The sequence below is a fragment of the Tasmannia lanceolata genome, unplaced genomic scaffold (assembly GCF_043159265.1).
Source record: "Tasmannia lanceolata isolate RefF3 unplaced genomic scaffold, GAP_Taslan_0.1 ptg000008l, whole genome shotgun sequence".
Taxonomy (NCBI): domain Eukaryota; kingdom Viridiplantae; phylum Streptophyta; class Magnoliopsida; order Canellales; family Winteraceae; genus Tasmannia; species Tasmannia lanceolata.
The window spans coordinates 20,805,513-20,825,812 of NW_027518685.1; the positions used below are offsets into that span (position 1 = coordinate 20,805,513).

Genomic DNA, 20,300 nt, shown 5'->3' on the forward strand with positions numbered 1-20,300 from the left:
AAGGGTCACATCACACGGGTTTTTATTTCCAAAATGGAATCCCATTTTCAAAGTGTTTTCGTTTGGTCAGATAACAAACAGCACGAACAAGCACCAATGCATTGTTTGATAAAATGAAACTAGGATCGTTTGGATGCCGAGAAGATTTTGATTTGGATTTCTCACATTTGTAGCCCATTTTGCACTGTGATTTGGATCCAAATCAAATCCTTGGATTTCCAAATCAGCAACCGACGGTGAAAAAAACAAATTTTCATTTATGCTGTGAAAATAAGTAATTGGAAATTCATAGATGTGGCAGTTTCCTTTACCCTCTTTGCTCCTCAACCTCTACCTTCTAGTAGGAAGTTTTCTACCCCCTTTCCTCTCAGTCTCCCTCAGCGTGAGATCTATTCATTTTGAGGTATCCAAAGGGGCCCTAAAGGAATTGCTCACCAACCACTTGTAACGTCCGGTTTGAATTTTGAATGAAACCTGCCACAACTACTTGCAACTTTCATTTCGAAATTTGATTTTAAGTCCTATGAAAATAGCTATCAGCATCCATATCATCCAGAGAAACATCTATTGGCGGATAATTGCTCAATAAATTCGATTCAAACCTTGTAAACAATATTTTATCAAGCCACACAAGGTTAAACTATTAAATAAATCCGCCATACAAGGTTGAACTCAATAAATCGGCCTGCTAAGATTGAAGACCTAACCTATTTATAAAAAAATGGGTGTAAGCATCCGAAAAGGACTGACTAACAAATTACTAAGGGCCCCGGGGGGGGGGGGGGGGGGGGGGGGGGCACTGGTTAACCCTTACTTATAGTATTGACTAATAAATTCCTCATCCTAGGGGTATTTTCGATATTTCACTCTAAAACTAGAGACCACTGAATTGGACGAAATTGAGGCACGAGGAACACAATCTATACGGAGCGTAGAAAAAGGTCAAAAGGAAACTCACGTGCGAGATAAAAAAAGGCTTCCATCCTCACTCAAAATCCACGTCAATATAATCGTATTTTTATGGGATTTGCTAGCGTCCATCACATAAGGCATTTCGCGGATGTGCTGTTGCATGTGAGAGCAGCCACACGGGCTCACTTTAAGCAGATTTTGTCTTCATTCATCAGGTGGCTACTCTCACATGCAGCGACACATCCATGAAATGCCTTCTGCATGGACACTAGCAAATCCCTTTTTTTATATTTCTTTTTGTCGGGAAGTGATATATCTGCCCCTTTTGATTACTTAGGACACCCAGCAGCAGTGTATCAATAACTGCGGAGCGATGTATCCGTACATTCACGAATGAAGTTTGGGTTGAGATCGCCTCAACTTTCTTCTGTTATTTCTCTGTTATGATTTTTTTTTTCTTTTTTTTTTTTTGACAATGTTGGTTTTCTCTTGTTTTCACTTGATAATATGATGGTTTCTGTCTTTATTATACCTCTTTTGATGTTTTTAATCTGTGATCGAATAAATTCGGTTTTAAATTGTTGTGATCTTTCTACTGTAATTCCTCTCAAATATCTCCTTTGATTTATCCTTTTTTTTTTCTCTTTCTTCATTGTGAATTTTTTGTCAGTGTTCGACCTCTGGGAAGGATGGTCAATCATATGCTTGGAATCGGCTACCAAAGTGAAAATCCTCCCCTCCTGGATTCCTCCTCCTCCGGGGTCCCTGAAACTTAACTTTGACGGATCGTCTATCGGCAATCCAGGAATGGCAGGAGTAGGGGGGTTATGTAGAAACCACAAAGGGGAAGTCCTCTGGGCCTACTCGGGGCCTATCGGAGTGGCAGACTCAAACGAGGCAGAGGTCCGAGCCGTTCATAGCGGGCTTCTCTCGATGCCTCGTCTAGAGAGCGACAAAATTATCGTCGAAGGGGATTCCTTAAATGTTATTCGCTGGCTTTCGGGTAACGCTTCTCCCCCTTGGCGATTTTTGCCTCTCTTAGAGGAAATAGAGGACAGGGCTAAGGGCTCCTCAATAGTTTTTCGTCATGTCAGGAGATCAGCCAATGCGGAAGCAGACACCCTTGCCAAGAAAGGAGTCTTTCGGGCCGCGTTTGAGTGCTTTGACTATCTACCTCCTTGAATTATTGTACTGCTATCTTTGTATTATCTTTGTTCCTTCAGGACCACCTCGGTTCTGTTTTTACATATATATATATATATATATATTCTGTTGCCCTTTTCAAAAAAAAATTTTTTTTGTCAGTGTTGAAGTATAAATGATTAAATAACGCCAACTCTAACAGCTTAAGCTTCTGGAGTAATTGGTTGTTTCACAGTCAGAGTACATCTAAGGATTCAAATTCAATGGTTTTGGTTAGTCATTACTTCATCTTTTGGTGTTTCTTCTGTAATTTACAGTATTCTTGCTAATTCAGATTGCCAACAGGTGAAAATGCAGGCTTCAACTGTGACACCAAATGGATGCGTAGGCTCCGAGCTTCAAAATCGTAAACTATCATCTTCTTTTGGCTGATTTAGGAAGAGGAATTTAGGTTTACATAATAGATGTATGCTAGATAGAAGCTTATGCACCAGAAAACCTCTCAGTTCAACCGTCATGGGAACAGAGCTTTCATGCTCAAGAATAAGTTCAGAGACATTTTTCAGGTCCAAGGCAAAGGCTAGAGTGCTCAGGGCTCAAGCCTCTGGTTTGTGCAGAACTATCATTTTCATGCTTGGTTACTCTGCTTATGAACTGTGTAGATGTGCATTCTAATTCTACTAGATTATCATTCTATTCAGATCAACTGTTTTAATTTGGGTTTGCTTCTTTTGATTCCTATTCTTTTCCCATTTGTAGTGTTTTTGTTACTTCATCGCTTTCTTGTTCGTGATTTAGATTTGCTTCGCTTGTTTATGGGATTTATATTTTGTTGTCGTAACCATTGTGTGATAGTGAATATTGTCTAGACTGATTAGTAATTTACCCTGGTTTGAATTTGGGTGAAAATTTTCAGTTGGTTGTTGGATGTATAAAATGCACCTCGTAAACTTCTGTTACATATTGCATTGCCAAGTGATCTTTCTGAGTTAATTATCCCTGGTGATTATCCTTCAGTTAGCTGATTCTGTATTTCAACACATGACATAAATTTTTGGTTATGTTTCTCTGCTGCTCCTGTTGTAACATTAATTGTTTGATATCTGGGTTTTTTTTTTTATGTCAGGTGTCGAAAATCAGATCTCTCTGTTCCACATTAAAATATAATCTGCAGAGATGAAACCCACCATTTGCAATAGAATTCGAGATTCCATTGTGGATACCATACTCTAGTGATTTCAGTAGCCTTCTTCTCTCTCTCTCTAGAGAATTCTAAATTCTCTTTTTATTCCATTTTTCGTTTCATTCTCTCTGGTTATCTTTTATTCTATACAAATAAAAACCAGTATCTCACAAACTTGCCAAATTCAAGGTTTTTTAGGGTCTGTTTCCTTTTGTGCATAACGTAGTCGGACATCGTTAGATTCTGTCTACTGGCCTTGATTGTATCTTGGAGGCAAACTCGTGGAAACCCCAACAATTGGTGGGGCGAATATTGTCTTCAGGAAAGCGACTTAGTAACACGCCTTGAAGCATCAGCTTCTTTTACTTCTCCACCAAATATTCTTAATCCCTACTACTTTGGCTTGGAAGGAAGGGGGTTGGGGTTGAAGCATATCTGAAGTAAAAGCCCCTAATCCCATGATTTTTGGGTATTTGGGGTTAATTAACACTTATTTTCATCTTATGGTGGATTAATCGATGACCATGTTACTAATGAAGAAAAGGAAGAACTAGGATGAGAGAAATAGTTTAGTATTTACGAAATTACGATTGAATTATATGCCTTTTAGTAATAGGAGAATTCATTAGTAAGTAGTAACTATTATAGTTTGTTAGGTATATATATACCTGCTATGCTAGATAAAATAAAATTGATGACTTATCATTAGGACTTATGAATGACCACATAGCATGATGATTGATAAATGCTGAATGACCATTTTATTTATTTTTATATTATGATCTGCCATGGGTTTTAAATTCTAGGTCAGTGACTTATATCAATGTTAATGTTATAAACAATTTAGTCAAATGTTATGAGTTTTAAATTCACTTTAGAGCCAATGAATGATGAATAACAACTCGGTTAATGTCTACTTATCTCTTTAATTTTCCTGTTTTTATATTAATGTTTTCTCACGGTTCCCTTTTACCTACTTTTTCTTCTTGCTTCCTATTTTTGAAGTGAGTCTTACAGCTTCACAGCCGAGACTTATGCTTTGCCCTATTTAGGTTCAGCCACTTTATCTCATTTTGTGCTTTTAAAATATAAACTTTTGTTTTCTTTATTGGAAGGGAGGTCTTCGTACTTCAACATTTTCCCAAGGATCTTGTTACTTTCGCTTCTAGTGTAACATATGTCTGTTTATCAGTGGCATGTGACTTTTCCAGCTAATCTGTTGTAGATGGAGATCTTGAGGATGTTCCCTCTGGCAAGCTTCAAATCAAATCTTCTGGATCAGTTTTGCCATTTGTTGGTGTTGCTTGTTTGGGAGCCATTTTGTTTGGATATCATTTAGGGTATGTTTTCATGGAATGATAGAAAAGCTTGGTCTCTTTCTCTCTCTCTCTCTCTCTCTCTCTCTCTCTCTCTGAGTCTCTCGATTTTTTTCTAGAATCAGTCTACATTACCAGTGATGTGACAACAATAACTTTAAGCTGAAATTTGTCTACTTCATTTTAGTCTAAGATATATGTTTGTGCTGGCCTGCTTATTCTCATATATTACTATTTTCTATTGCCAACATGAATAAGGTTGGTTGTTCCTGAATTATTATATGATCTTCCTCTTTTACTGCAGTGTGGTGAATGGGGCACTTGAATATCTTTCCAAGGATCTTGGGATTGCTGAAAATGCTGTGCTTCAAGGTAAGTGCAGTAATGGTGCTTGTTTGGATATTGAACGAAAATCGTCCCATCATGTGCTAGTCGACTTCTATTTATCATTTCTGTTTAATTAAACTAGAATGATTTATGTGATTCTTCCTAAGGCCTTGTTTGGATTGCAAGAATTTTTTGGAAAAGTTTGAAAAGGAAGAAAATTTCTAAGATTTCCAAACGTTCTTAAAGATGGAAAAGATAATTTGAACCAATCCTATTCAACTTTCACTAGTGGAACCTTCAATTTATGGTAATATCCCTTAAAATTAACCATGATCATGTCATTTTCCTCTAAATCATGAAAAAGATAAAATTTTCCATCAGAGATGTTTTTCTTGCTATCCAAACCGGCCCTAATGTTTGTATACTAAGAAACTTGACATCCTACAGTTGACTAATCTCTTTTTAAGATTCCATTTTAGTTACCTTTCCAGGTCATGTAACGGTCTAGAACTTACTTGCTTAACAAGTTTTCATCACAAAATTTTGTACAGGATGGGTTGTTAGCACAACCCTTGCAGGTGCCACTGTTGGCTCATTCACAGGTGGAGCATTGGCTGATAAATTTGGCAGAACCAGGACTTTTCAACTGGATGCCATCCACATGCAGTTGGTGCATTTCTCTGGTTTGTCCTGTATCCTTGGAATTATGGTTTGAAATTTCGGCTGAAAACCCGATATTTCAGATTTCGGCCGTGGGCGACACTGAAAGTACATGAATCCGAAATTTTGGTGAAATTTCCACCGAAAAATTTCGGAAATCCCCCCCTAAATCTTTTAAATCATGAAATTGTTTTCCAAAATTTTACATGATTTTGGCTGAAATTTTGGCTGAATTTCGGTTTCGGTTGTGGCTGAAGCCGATAACAAAACCGACATTTAAAACTTTGCTTGAAATTTAATGCTATGGAATTAAGACTTCCTAGTGGTAGAGGATTGTTTCTAAACTTTTAGGAAGATTGTTGCAGTGCTACAGCCCAGAGTGTACAAACAATGATAATTGGCCGCTTACTTGCTGGCATTGGAATTGGTGTCTCTTGCCATTGTGCCACTTTACATATCTGAGGTAGTTTCTTTTGAAGTTAACCTACTTGTTAGTGATTGTATTTGATGTATTTTTGAAAGCTTTATGTAGCTTAAATGTTTGCTGTCATTCAGATATCACCAACGGAGATTCGTGGTGCGCTTGGATCTGTCAACTAGCTTTTTATTTGTGTTGGAATTCTTGCGGCTTTGGTGGCCGGATTGCCTTTAGCGGGAAATCCTCTATGGTATTTCCTTGTCACATACTTCTATTTCTACGTAAGTCATATCTGATATTTTCAAAATATTGTGTTCTTATCACTACATTTTGATAAAACGACAAAATCCGAAAATAAAACCGAGATTTCTAAAATATAGCGATATTTTCATTTTTATCATAAAATATCGCAATAATATAATGATATTATCCTGATATTTTTTCTTAAATTTTCTATATTTATATATTTTTTAAATAATTTTATTTTTATAGTTTTTTTGCCCATATAAACCCAATATATATATATATATATATATATATATATATATATATATATATATATATATATATATAGAAAGAACATTTCCTACACACTTGTGTAGGTAAGTTACCTACACACTAGCTTAAAATACAGTAGGGGCCCACATTGTTTGGGTGATCCAAACCATTCATTTGAATGATCCTCACATAGATAGGGTGTCCACAAAAAATCAGATCCATAGGATCATCCTAACCATTCAAACTATGGAGGCAAAAAATGGACTAATTTGTGAAGGTTTATACACGTCCATTTTACCTCCACAAATCGTAGGGTTGGGATGATCCTATGGATCTGATTTTTTTGTGGACACCCTATCTATGTGAGGACCATTCAAATGAATTGTTTGTATATGAGAGAACATTTCCTACACACTTGTGTAGGTAAGTTACCTACACACTAGCTTAAAATACAGTGGGGGCCCACATTGTTTGGGTGATCCAAACAATTCATTTGAATGGTCCTCACATAGATAGGGTGTCCACAAAAAATCAGATCCATAGGATCATCCTAACCATTCAAACTATGGAGGCAAAAAATGGACTAATTTGTGAAGGTTTATACACGTCCATTTTACCTCCACAAATCATAGGGTTGGGATGATCCTATGGATCTGATTTTTTGTGGACACCCTATCTATGTGAGGACCATTCAAATGAATTGTTTGGATCACCCAAACAATGTGGGCCCCCACTGTATTTTAAGCTAGTGTGTAGGTAACTTACCTACACAAGTGTGTAAGAAATGTTCTCTCTCTCTCTCTCTCTCTCTCTCTCTCTCTCTATATATATATATATATATATATATATATATATATATATATATATATATATATATATATATATATATATATCGCAAGATTTTCCCTTGCCGAGAAATTTCCGAGAATGCTATTTGTGAGTTGTGACATAGATTTCTACAGCCTCTAATAAAAAAAATGTGGTGTGGTGTGCCAAATTCAGAATGAGAAACTGAACTTTTTGAACACCTGCTATGATTATAATAATGCTCGTTCAAACCACTACTACCAATCTATATTTTCAGATATGGCTTTATATAAAATTTAAATAACTAAATGGAGAAGAGTTATAATTATCCAGATATAAAAAGGGCGGCCCAATACACGAGGCTCCCGCCAATGTGGGTCTGGTGAGGGCTAGATGTACGTAGCCTTTCCCCTGCTTTGCAGAGAGGCTATTTACGTGACTCGAACCCGTGACCACTAGGTCACAATGGAGCAACCTTACCATTGCGCCAAGGCTCGCAATGGAGAAGAGTTATAATTATCCAGATATGATGGGTAAAAATTCAAGTGTTGCCTGGCAATTGTTCAACTGAATAAAGAAGTGTATCCTTGGAAATTGTTCAACTGAATTTGTACAATGTGAACAGATGACTGAATCAGATCCACTTTAACATAAACCATTCTGCATCTCAAATTCTTCGAACCCAGACTTTCTGTTTTATATGACATGATCCTGCAGCTGCATGATGGATGAAAGGAATGGATGGAATTCTCAGTGTCAAAATAAGAGCGGTTTGATGTGTTTTCACCTCCTCTTCTCTCCCCACCCCACGCACCCCACACATGCCTCTCTCATTCAGTTTGGAAGGTTAAAAGACATCAAATGTCTAGAAAATGATCACTTTTTTTTTTTTTAATAAGACTAGAAACTGATCACTAAAAAGGACAAAAAGGAAAAACTCAGAAAATTGCTGCAAAAGAACACATTTCTGGATTTTTTCCCAAAATTTGGGCGCTCTTCTAGGCAGAGTGACCAGAATAGACTGGAACAAGCTGAAATTCTACCCGAAAAGTTTCTTTTGCATTCCTTTTCATTTTTCATTCCATAATGGAATGTTCTGGCCTTTCGGAACGAAATGAGATAAATGCACCCCATTTTTAACCGTGAATGTCCTCTTCTAGTCATTCTAGGACTATTGAATCTTTTTCTTTGGTCATAAACCACCAAAAGGGAATTCCTAGTAAACAAAAGGGACATAATTCTCATCTGTTCATCACCCATTAATTCATGATGTAAAAGTGCAAGATGTTTAAACTTTACAATGTCAGTGGGAAAAGTAACTAAAAACTCTGTTTTAAAACTGCCCGAGTCAAACACTCTCTTCCCCGATCAACTCATTTTTAGACCTACCGAGTCAACCAAAAACTCCTTTGACTTCACCTAGTTAATGAAAAACTGACCACCTCAATCATTGATCACAGGAATCAACTCGGTTTTACATTGTCCAAGTAAGAGTTCTTAAACTCTACTTAAAACAAATTCCCTTCTTCCACAGGTGAATTTTCTCATGAAGAGCTCAGCAATGCATGTGGAAGCAAAAATAATGACAACATATTCTGAAGTGTTTAAGGCTTGTCTCATCTGCATTTTCTGCTTTCTAACTTGGCCTTATTAGGTGCTATCACAAACAGAATTAGAGCATTTCAAGCTATATTGCCTAAGTTCATCTCTTCTCTGTTTTTATTTGTTATCATTTCTCCTTAGTTGACCTTAACCTACCTAAAATTGACATCTTATTTATTTCTTCCTTCAGCATCCTATTACTCTCATTTTTATTTTTCAGCTTATGGTAGATCATAGTTCATTAAATGTAAAACAATTTTCGTTAGCTTTTCATAGTATTGACACTATACTATTAGGTATCAATGTGACAATTTTACTCTGCTCATGACTACTTGAGAAATATTGCTATACATGGGGACAGTTCTGAAAATAGACTTTCACTTTCATTTCTTCTCCGTTTCTGCTCTGATATGATTGATCTTTTGGTCAGGTGGAGAACAATGTTTGGTATTGCAACTGTCCCCTCTGTCCTAATGGCGTTGGGGATGTCTATTTCTCCAGAAAGTCCTCTTTGGCTTTTTCAGGTTCTGTTCACAAGGCTCCTTGGCCTAAAATGGTTGGATCTGTGTTTACATTTACTATTTGCATCTATCTAATCTTGTTCTGTGTATGCATTGTCAGTTCTGTGATATTTTTTTTCTTTGAAGAATGTTAACTTAATTTTTTTATTTGACATGTAGCAAGGGAAAATTTCTCAAGCTGAGTCAGCTATAAAGACGCTCTTTGGAAAAGAGAAAGTTGTTGAGGTTATGGATGATTTAAGAGCAGGTGGCCAGGGTTCGACAGAACAAGATGGCAGTTGGTTTGGTCTTTTCAGTACGCGTTATTCGAAAGGTATACTTCAACCATGGTTTTAAATTTCGACCGAAACCAAAATTTCCGGTAAATTTCGGCCGAAATTTCGTTAAAATGCTTTTTAAATTTTTCTTCCAAGATTTCGGCCGAAATTACCAAAATTTGGCCGAAACTTCTGTAATTCCAGCCGAAATTTCATTACAAAGAACTGAAATATTGTTTTTTTACCGAATTTTGGCCAAAATTTCAGTATTTCAACACATCGAAAATGTTGTATTGTTCTCAGTACTCTTGGCTCCTGTAAGCATGCCAAACCTAGTTTCTTATTTGTTACTGGATAGTAATGTTGTAAGTATTATTAGACGTATGTATAAGCTCTATCTTTCCAAAATGTATTGTTTGTATTTGCTTTAATAGTCTTTCATCTATTGCATTCCAAGGAATGAATAAGACTGAAATATTTTCCCCTCTTGCTTCCCTTTATATATTTTCTACTACCTTGCCTTCCTAATATGGTTGCAGAGACAAAGACCAGGCAATGCGGTATAATCTGACCACAACAAAAGTAAGGAATCTGTTCATCTTCAACGTTTTGGATTTTTATCTCATCTTTCTGTTATATTCCTGTTCCCATTCAAATATCAAATCTCCAGCCTTCTCTTCCAATACCCCTATTTTTCTTTTTATTTCATTGTCCTCCAAACCTTATTTCAACCTTTTCTCCTTCTCTCACTGTTCTCCCATTTCATTGGTTTCTTTCTTTTCTCAAAATACCCTACATCTATTTATTTTTATGCAACCCTTTTCATTTCCTTTCCATTGCTTGATTGAACTTTTCAAGTTTCTAACCGTCAGCTTAGCTAACTTTCACCCCACTCAAGTTAGGAGCATATGAGAAAGTCTTCTCAGAAGTGAGCCCATGCTAACTCAAACTTGGCATAATTCATCTATTAAGAAGGCTTGTTTTAGCAAAAAACTCATCACATTCTCTACTAATATCTTCAATTTCTCATCCTTCATCCAACGTCTCCACAACCTACAACTAATTTCATCTCTTTTGGTAGTCTGTCCTTTCATTTTATTTTTTAATGGATCTATGCTTTCGTTTTAGTTCTTAACCCTATACGACATTTGTCCTCTTTGTCTATCATATTTCTTTTCTTTTATCTTCTTTGCTTCAAATGGCTTATTCTTCTTTCTTTTTTCCTTCTTCTGGAATATCTTTTTATCTACTTTCCCAACTTGTCACAATTTAAATCTCTGATGGCAAACTTTCCTTTGCTAAAAAGTTATGATTCTACAGAGTTCACATGGTGAAGGTGTGTTGGGTCATCTTAATGAATTCACGAATTTCATGTCACGACCGGCATATATGCAAAGGAATGAATGAGGAGATATTGAGAGAAACATTCACATTTTGAAGCGTGGAGTGTCAAGCATCAGCTCGTTATTGATAAACTCAGCTCTTTCTATGCAGATTCTTGTTAAAGTTCTCCATGCGTCAACCGCACAAAACTTTGGAAGTCTCTTAATGATACATTTGTACAGTATTCCAAGGCAAACTTTTATGCAACTTCAGATTGAACTTCAAAATTGCTAGAAGGGATCTACCATTTTTTTCTGAGTACCTTATAGGCTGAGACGACTCTTTAAAGTTTAAACAGCTTGCTTCCATTCAACAAGCTTTAAAAGAAAAACACAAAGTCTCTGTTATTAGTTTATTAGTGGTCTTGGCGATGAATATGGAATACCACACGTTTGTAACATCCATGATGACATGTGAACCATTTCCCACTTATTACAAGAAAAAAGATCCATCTTCTTCAGCATGAAACTCAATTATTTTTTGCAAATTAGATCAAACAATCCAATCAATCCTTGGGTCAAACTGAGGTTGTTTTTCCTGTTGGATCTTTCTCCAGTGGACATGGTGGACGGGGTGGCCAAAGTATAGGCAATGGACAAAGCAGAAGACAGAATTACTTTTAAGCCTCCCTTACATCCTCATTTGTCTAGCTATGGATCATCATATGGGTATGAATCAACATGTCTTGCTTGCAGACCAGCAACTCAAGTCATGATATTTTACCCACATCCATGAATTCTTCTTATTACTTTGTGCCCTGTCACTTACTCCAAGCCCTACTAGTTATCACTCTTTTATATATAGCACACCTAGTGGCCCTACCAGATTGTGGAAGATGCAAGCATGCAGTTCTATTATTTTTTCAATGTGAATCATTAGCAAATTTCCCTTATCCCATTAGTAATAGGATTCTCTCTCTCTCTCTCTCTCTCTCTCTCTCTCTCTCTCTCTCTCTCTCTCTCTCTCTCCAACAGCCCCCTTCTCCTTGAAAGCTTCTTGGGTTGTTGATACAGGTGCCATCCGATCCCCAATTCTTTTTCACCCTGGATAATCGTGTTGGGAGAATTGTGACCTCATACGATCGTGTCGGGTGAGCAACAGCCGCTTCGTCACAGTGCTTACTTATGGGCTAACGGGTCACACTTTGGCCAAGTATCCTACACAACCGCGCAGTTCTATTATTTTTTCAATGTGAATTGTTAAAGTAGAAAAGATTAAATAACATCTTCTCCAACAGCTTAAACTTTTGGAGTAAGTGGTAGTTTCACATGGTATCAGAGCCAAAGGTCCTGTGTTCAAACCTCCTTGATAGCAAAAATCTACATGCAATGGCCAAACCCAAAAGAGGGGCCACATGTAGTCCAACCCTAGAAAGATCATCCTCCCCCACCCCCCCACCACCACCACATAGACACCCTTGAAAGCTTCTTGGGCTGTTGATTCTAGTCACACTAATTAAATTTTCAAAGTGTAAGGTATTCTTTTAATTCCTTACCCGGGCCTTCTTTCACAAACGTGGGCGATGGCTCATGGATCCCTATTTCTTATATGTATTTTGCATATATATACCTTCTCATTTTGGTGATATATCTCTTCACGATGTGTCAGAAAAAGTGTTAGTTTCTCAGTTTTGTGGTCAACACAATTATTATTTCATCTTTGCTCCCTTTTTTGTTGTAAAGAATCTACACTTGGGACCACACTTTATGAAGGAATTCGATGCAAAAACCTCTATCTTCACTCTAGTCCTTAAGTGCCTATTTTTATGCCTCGTACTCTTCCTGTATTTTTCATGCTTTCGTGCAGCATTATAGATTAGGTCATCCAACTCCAACTAGAGTGTTAGTTAATAAACTTTTGTTTCATTATTAATTGTTTCTGAATGCAACCATGCTACCAAAGCATGCCATAGTTGGACTCTAGGAAAGAGGGTGGAGCGAGTGTTATCTGTAAAAATTGATATTGAAAGGCTTATGACCATTGCAAATGGTGTTTCACTAATTATATGATGAGCAAAATGGAGTTTGGAAGGTAGTGGAGAAAATAGTTGATGGCCTAGATCTCTTCCCCTTGGTGCATGACGTGCAAGAGGGCTGAGGAGTCTTGTCGCAACCTCTTCCTTCATTGTCCTAGGAGAATTTGGTAGGTTATTCTCTAATGATTTGGTAATATGTGAATCTTTCACCATACATTCGAAGATCTTTTGGAGGACTCTGTGGAATCACATAGGAGGAAAGGTTGGTTTGTATGGGAAATTGTCCCTTTAGCGGTAAATTGAACCTCTTATGGAATGAACAGAATAATGACAAAGAAGTGACTACTGCTAAGAAATTATGGGAGATGAAGTGCCTCATATTAAAATGGACCATGGAAATAAGGTTTTCTTTGGGCCTACATGATGCAAGGCATATCGAGGAGATATACTTTGTTAGTAAACTCCTAAACTAAAAAGGCAGCAAAGTGGATTTTTGATGTAGATCTAACCTTTTGTAGATCTACTTCTGAATTGTAATATAAGATCAAAGCCAAGCAAGAAAACTTTAAGAACTGAAATTGAATGAAATATTTGCTAAAAAATGGTCCCCCAAAGCAGTAAATGCTCTCCAAAACTGCATATGGATAGCAAGCTGATGTAATTGATGCAGAACAGTGAGAAAATGCATGTGTAATTCGAAATTTGGATGGAAAATGCAGGAAACAGTGAATAACTTTCAATGCAATAGCTTGATCTAATGATCTATGAGAAACACGTGGAATGCTCAAGAAGATATGGAATTATGGAGGAAAACTGCAATTATGACAGAAATGAGTGGAAATTATAGCAAGGAGATACTTATCTTAGCTGAAACCTCTGGCTGAGAGGACGAGGAGATGGAAGGCCTTCAATCTACAGGAATTCCTCTCCAACATCTCACAATGTTCTCCTTACAATCAAGTGTTCTTCTCCTAGTTGGTGGTTACAAATCCCTTCTTCAAATTCAGCAAAAGTCCTCCAAAATCACTGAAATCCCCTTGTATAGGGGTCTCCATCTCCTTTCCCTCCTAGTTGCCACCACTAATGCCTTATTACATTCGTGCCCCCCCCCCTCCTTTTGTGACTCCTTCCTTCACTTCACTGCATCTCTTACCAAAGGCCTTAAACCTAGTCCTCATCAATTTTTCTGCCTCATGTCACCAGGCTAAACTTTTTAATGGCACATCCTTGGGCAATCTGGGGCCATCTGGCATGGTTGGGCGTTCCGGAAGGACAAACGGGAATTTGTCTTGGTGTTTTTTTTTGGGCCATAGCTTGTAGCAAACTCTATTAAATAGTAGGTCATGCTCTTCTTTCCGGGCTCCATGCTTTCACAGCAATACAATGGCAAGCTACTAGTATAGTGAGACTTAAAGTCATCGCTTAGTCTAAGGCTTTTATCCCAGGGTCTTGGTGGTTAGCCCATATTATTGATAGGATTTGGAAATGTGTATTAATCAGGTTGTTGTTTCTTTCCATTTTCTAATAATTTTCTGTTATATTGTCAAAAAAGAACCCCTAAGAACTGTCGTTACCGATATGGCGATACGCTTAGAAGTAACAAGAAGGATGCGGATGTTATCATTGTGGTCTTATAAGTCATTCTTTATTGTTTATTTGTCACTATTGTTTTCTTTGATGTTTCTGAAAGGAAACATGGTAAAGCATATGGGGCAAAAACGTCCTAACAAGTATGTCCACTTTCAGTTGTGAGTGTGGGGGTCGCACTGTTCTTCTTTCAGAAGCTAGCTGGAATCAATGCTGTAGTGTACTGTTCAACCTCTGTTTCGGAGTGCTGGAATTGCTTCTGATGTTGCAGTAAGTGCTCTTGTTGGGGCATCAAATGTTTTTGGTTAGTCTTCAGTTACATGATTTTCCCTTTGGATTTTACATTTCATGTATGCAAATAAAAAACACCTGACATCAATTCGTATAGATTTCCATAAATAACGACATATCTCACTTGAGTTATTATCCTTCACAGGCACGACCATCGCATCTTCTTTGATGGACAGGCAAGGAAGGAAAAGTCTTCTAATCACTAGCTTTGGAATGGTAGCATCCTTTTCCAATCTTTAAGACTATTCATCTAAAGCAGATGTGAATGAATATGATATTAAGATGGATTCTGACAGTTAACTCAGTGAAAGAATTGTTTGGTGTTGATTACTACTATTTATGACCTGTAGTATCTTGGACACAAGTAGTGTATTTCTTGGTTTGATTTGATAGCATATGGTATAATGTTTTCTGAATTATTCACTGGCCTAGTTAACCCATTTGTGACATGCCAATTCAGAACTATGAGTCATTAATCTAAGCAGGTTTCTGATCATTACAAGGGTTTTGGGTATTCATGTATTGCAATAACAAATGTCTATAACAAATATAATTTACGACGGTAAGACACGCCACTTACTTGTTATAACGGTTTCTTGTGGACTAAGTACATTACCACACAATAAGGTTGATAGAGCCCATTTATCTTTTTCTTTGGATGCCTATTAAGTATCGGATGTCTGAACTTTTCAACAGCACTGTTTTGCTCACTAAACCAACTTAATCTTGGCTGCATGCCAGGCATAGGTCCTAACCATTTACTGCTTTTTATTTTTGGCATCCCATCTTTTATTCATGGTTTCCTGTTGCCTCAAGGGACACAAAAATTCTGTGTGCTTATTAGTATTGAAAATCTGTCCTGTTAGGAGGCAGTTTATCTTGATTTTCTTTAACCACTAATTCTGTCATTTTTATATGTGAATAATTTTTTCAAGGCTGCTTCAATGTTGCTCCTTTCCCTGTCCCTCACTTGGAAGGTCTTAGCACCATATTCAGGCACCCTTGCCGTTGTTGGCACCGTTCTCTAAGTTTATGTTATTCCTTACCAAGTTACTAGTATCATATTTCCTTTTATCCTTCCAAAAAAAAAAAAAGAATCTTAATTTTCCTTTAATTCAATTCACAGCTATGTGTTATCCTTTTCCGTGGGTGCCGGTCCTGTGCCAGCTCTTCTACATCCAGAGATATTTGCCTCGAGAATCAGAGCTAAGGCAGTTGCCTTGTCCCTGGGCATGCACTGGGTAAGTCACACAGAACTAGGCTTTCGAGTCCATTCTTTTTATCTGACAAGAAATATCCATTTATCCTCTACTATTCATGGACTAGAGAAGCATCAGAACATTTGAAAATAACACACCACTTTTGTTTTTGAGAGATAATGAAACTTTTATTACCGTGAAAGCCGAAATACAACATGGGGACAAGGTGTCTCACGAATACAATGGTTTTACTGTTAATTCCCAGCAAGATTCCCAACAAAACCAGTTAAACTGACTCCATTTTATAGGTGGTCGAGCGGAAGGAGAAACCCCTCTATGCGGTAAGCAGAAAGTCCAAATGGTTTTAGATCTCCTGATAAGCGGCCCTGGCCCCCTGAATTGCACGTCCAATACTTCTTGGTTCTGCTCTTATTGCTGACTGATAAACCCAAGGTATACAACCCCTCTTCCATCCTACAAAACTCCTAGAGGTAGAATCACCTTCTACAATTAAATGGCAAAATCACCTTCTACAATTAAATGGCAGAATCACCTTCTACAATTAAATGTCCAATTCCATTTTCTGCAACCCACCTTAGACCCCACAACAATGCCTTGGCTTCTACTTCATTTGCATTGCATATTCCCGCCGGGTCTGACTAAGACACAAATCTCCGTATGTTATTACCTCGGATCAGGACATCAATGCCTGCCCTACCTAGGTTTCCTCTTGAGCTTCCTTCAAAATTCAGTTTCACCCACCCGACGGGAGGAGGGGATCTTATTGGTGCATTTGCCGGTCTTTTTCTTTTTTCTGCCATTACTACTTTCCAGTTTCTAAGAATCTCATCAACATTATCACACGCTTCCTTTCTGCACCTGCTCTAATGGATAAGGTCAACTTTAATATCTAATTCTATTCCCCCCTTCGCATTTTGTCCTTGAAGATGTGGTTTTTCCGTTCTTTGCATAGATGTCATATCATTGCATATGGTACAAGTTGCCACACCACTTGGCCCGCTTCTCCAAATGGGCCCCCACTCCACTCTATGATGATTTTCTTTATGGAATTTGGAAGAGGCCATGATAAACCAAAGCTATTAATTATGTACATCCAAATCCGGAAAGGAAAGGGACAATGAACCATAAGATGATCCAATTCGTCGGTTTGCTTACAGAAGACGCACCAACTTGCCATGCATAGTCTACCAATGGTGGTGGCTTTTCCTTGCCACTGACCAAGCAAAAGCCACCACCATTGGTAGACTAGAGCCCGAGATTTCCACACCTTAACTCATTGAGAATCTGTTCTAGGCAAAGACGCTAACCTTTAGAAAAAAAGATTGAATCAAGAATGAGCCAGAAGAATCCAGAGTCCACACCCTTTGGTCCGAACAAAGATGTGAACAATAATAAGACTGAAGTCATGATAGTAGATCGGTTAAATATTGTATTTCAATATCTTTGAGGTTACGCCTAAGCGCAAGGAACCAGACTACATTCCAATCCCCCCTCTCCATATAATCACTCACCGTGGCCTCCCTCTCGACTGCTAAAATGCATAGGCTCAGAAATGCATGACGCAAGAGAGACTCTCCTGGCCAATAATCTACCCAAAACCTTGTCCCATCCCCTCTCTCCATGCTAAACCTAACTAAGGATTCGTACTCTGACCTGGACTCACAAGTGGACTTCCATGCACCCCGAGCCTTTTTTTTTTTATATGCAAATAAAAAAAAGTACACACGATTCACTTCACTAACCAATGGTTTGATTGGGTGCATGGCGCATAATAGAATATTATGATAGTTTTTTCACACATCCAAAGTATAATATATTGCTATAGAGAGCATTCTTAATGAAATATTTTCTCATCACAAAAATGCACTTTTAGTTCATTTATGCAAATCTTCTGCGTACATCTAGCCCACCCTAGACCCCGCAATGGCGGGAGCCTTGTGCACTAGGCCGCCTTTTATATTATATTTTTCCTATGTAGAGTAAAGGAATATTATAACAAAAGATTTTATTTGTGTCCAATCACGCCACAAAATACCTCTGCTTTTAGCTTTGAAAGAGGCTCGACACTATATATTTGAAAATAGCCTTGCATGGGCACTTTAGCATCCATGATTCACTTAACCGTGCCATACGAACAAAACTAATATAGCTTGTACAACCAGTTTGCTGACAAGCAACAATAACATATCAGTTGCAGAAGAAACAATGATGTGTATTATGTAAAGGCCGCAGGATCCTTTCACACATTGAATTTTACATAATATGTAATGGACAGAATATGATAAATTCTCATCATTCTCTCTCTTCAAAAGAGAGAATTGCAGAAATATTCCTACTTCAAAAAATTGACATAGACGGCCACTGAGATATTTAACTCAGTAAGTAAACATTATTGCATTGATCAACGCCTTCTTTGTGCTCTATTTCCAGTTACATATGAATCATATATCAACTATTTACTCCTTGGGTGGTTGTTTAACAGGTTTCCAACTTTGTTATCGGCCTGTATTTCTTGAGCGTTGTAAACAAGTTTGGAATCAGCATGGTCTGTCTTCTTGCGGTTCTGTACATAACAGGCAATGTCGTGAGACGAAGGGTCGGTCTTTGGAGGAAATAGAGCGTGCTCTTAGCCCCGCGGCTTGATTGGTAGACAACAGTTGATCCATGGCTATCTTATGGAAGGGAGGTTGGTTTTCCTCAGAGAGAGAAATTTATATTTTAGTCTTAGAATTGGTTTCTTCCAAGTAGAGATATGCTTTTATGTTTGAATAACCATGGGAAGAAGGTGGCTCAGTCAGTTGTAAAATGAATAAAAGGAGAGTTAGTTCGTAGGAAATAATTAACTCTGTAAAATGGATGAGAACTCTGTTTGGCTGGGTTGTGCTACTAATGGGTTACAGATTTCCATCCCAAGTCAAGTAGAGAGTTTAGGCCTAGAATTAGGTCAAAATATGAAATCATTCTATTCATTGTTTAGAGTTTAAGTAGAAAGCTTAGCCTGAACTGAAATTTAATGTAAATGGTGCGTTTTGAATGCTTGAATCAGGCATTGGAATCGTCATCCTATTTCGATTCCACCCGATTTTGAAGCTTGGTTCAAATAAATGAAAAAAATAAGGGGATGGAATCGAAACTGGGGTGGAATAGATGGGGAAAATACCAGAATTTGTTTCATGGCAAAGAGGTGGGATTTTTATTCCACCCGTTGGAATTAAATTTTTATTGGGATTTTTTTTTTAAATTTTTATTGGAATTGTTTCCCATTCAATTTAGAGGGGAATCGAAATAGGGTGCTGCTTCCGGATTCCGGCAACCCAAACGCATTGATCATTTGAAAGTGAGCGTTTTGGGTCATGGGCCTCCCATTGCGAGTCCCAAGTCCCAACCAATGAATTTTGGAACCACTAGTGTAAAAGAGTACTCATGATTCATGAATACAATAGAGGGGGCTGCCCAAGTAAAAAAAAAGGGCAATTATATCACTGCCTTATTAAGGCCTACAAAACTCGAGTTTTTACACGGTGCCCGAGCATCACGTCCTTTGTGGGCAGTACCTCCCTCGATATTTGATCCAACAGCAGCGCACTTTTTTTAGAGGCGAGGCCGATGTCGGATCAAATATCAAGGGTGGTACTTTTTTATGGTACCGCCCACACGTTACTTGATGCTCGGGCACCATATATCTATCTATACTTATATGTAAAGTTGGATGTGGTAAGCTGAGGGTGTGCCACGTGGGTGCATACCGCATTCAGCTTTTGTTTGAAAAAAATGGGGACTCTACTAATATCTCATGCTGATGTGGCATCACTAAATATACGATTTATATTTCCACAGCATGACTTTTGGACTTACCCAAAATAAGTGCGAGGTAATAAATAATCTCCATAAATATAGCAAATATCCAAGAGTCAATTACCGTATTCTAAAAACTCTTTGTATTCTAATTTTAAAAATCCGGAATTCCAAGTCTCCTCTATACACGCAGCTTGTGTAAATAGCTCCTTTCAAGAGAAAGAAAAATATACATCACAGAATAATTCTGTGTATAGGAAACAAATTCCGCAAGTTTAAATTGGAAGAGATTATTTGGGGAAGATAATGTTTATAAATACTAGATTTCCCCTTCTTTAAAGACGTTTCCTAAAAAACAGATATTAAGAGATATTTATCCCGTTTTACTGTATTGTACATATGAAT

General features: G+C 37.6%; 1 protein-coding gene across 1 annotated transcript; it reads left to right on the forward strand.

The window, feature by feature from the left end:
- The first annotated feature begins 2,571 nt into the window (after positions 1–2,571).
- Positions 2,572–18,743, forward strand: LOC143883412 (plastidic glucose transporter 4-like). The gene is given in 17 exon segments (XM_077386764.1): positions 2,572–2,662; positions 4,464–4,578; positions 4,859–4,926; positions 5,433–5,534; positions 5,537–5,564; positions 5,907–5,975; positions 5,977–6,004; positions 6,097–6,209; positions 9,297–9,390; positions 9,547–9,700; positions 14,749–14,824; positions 14,826–14,893; positions 15,026–15,096; positions 15,816–15,904; positions 16,007–16,121; positions 18,583–18,682; positions 18,685–18,743. Coding segments are annotated over 17 exon segments (1,440 nt in total).
- The last annotated feature ends 1,557 nt before the right edge of the window (positions 18,744–20,300 follow it).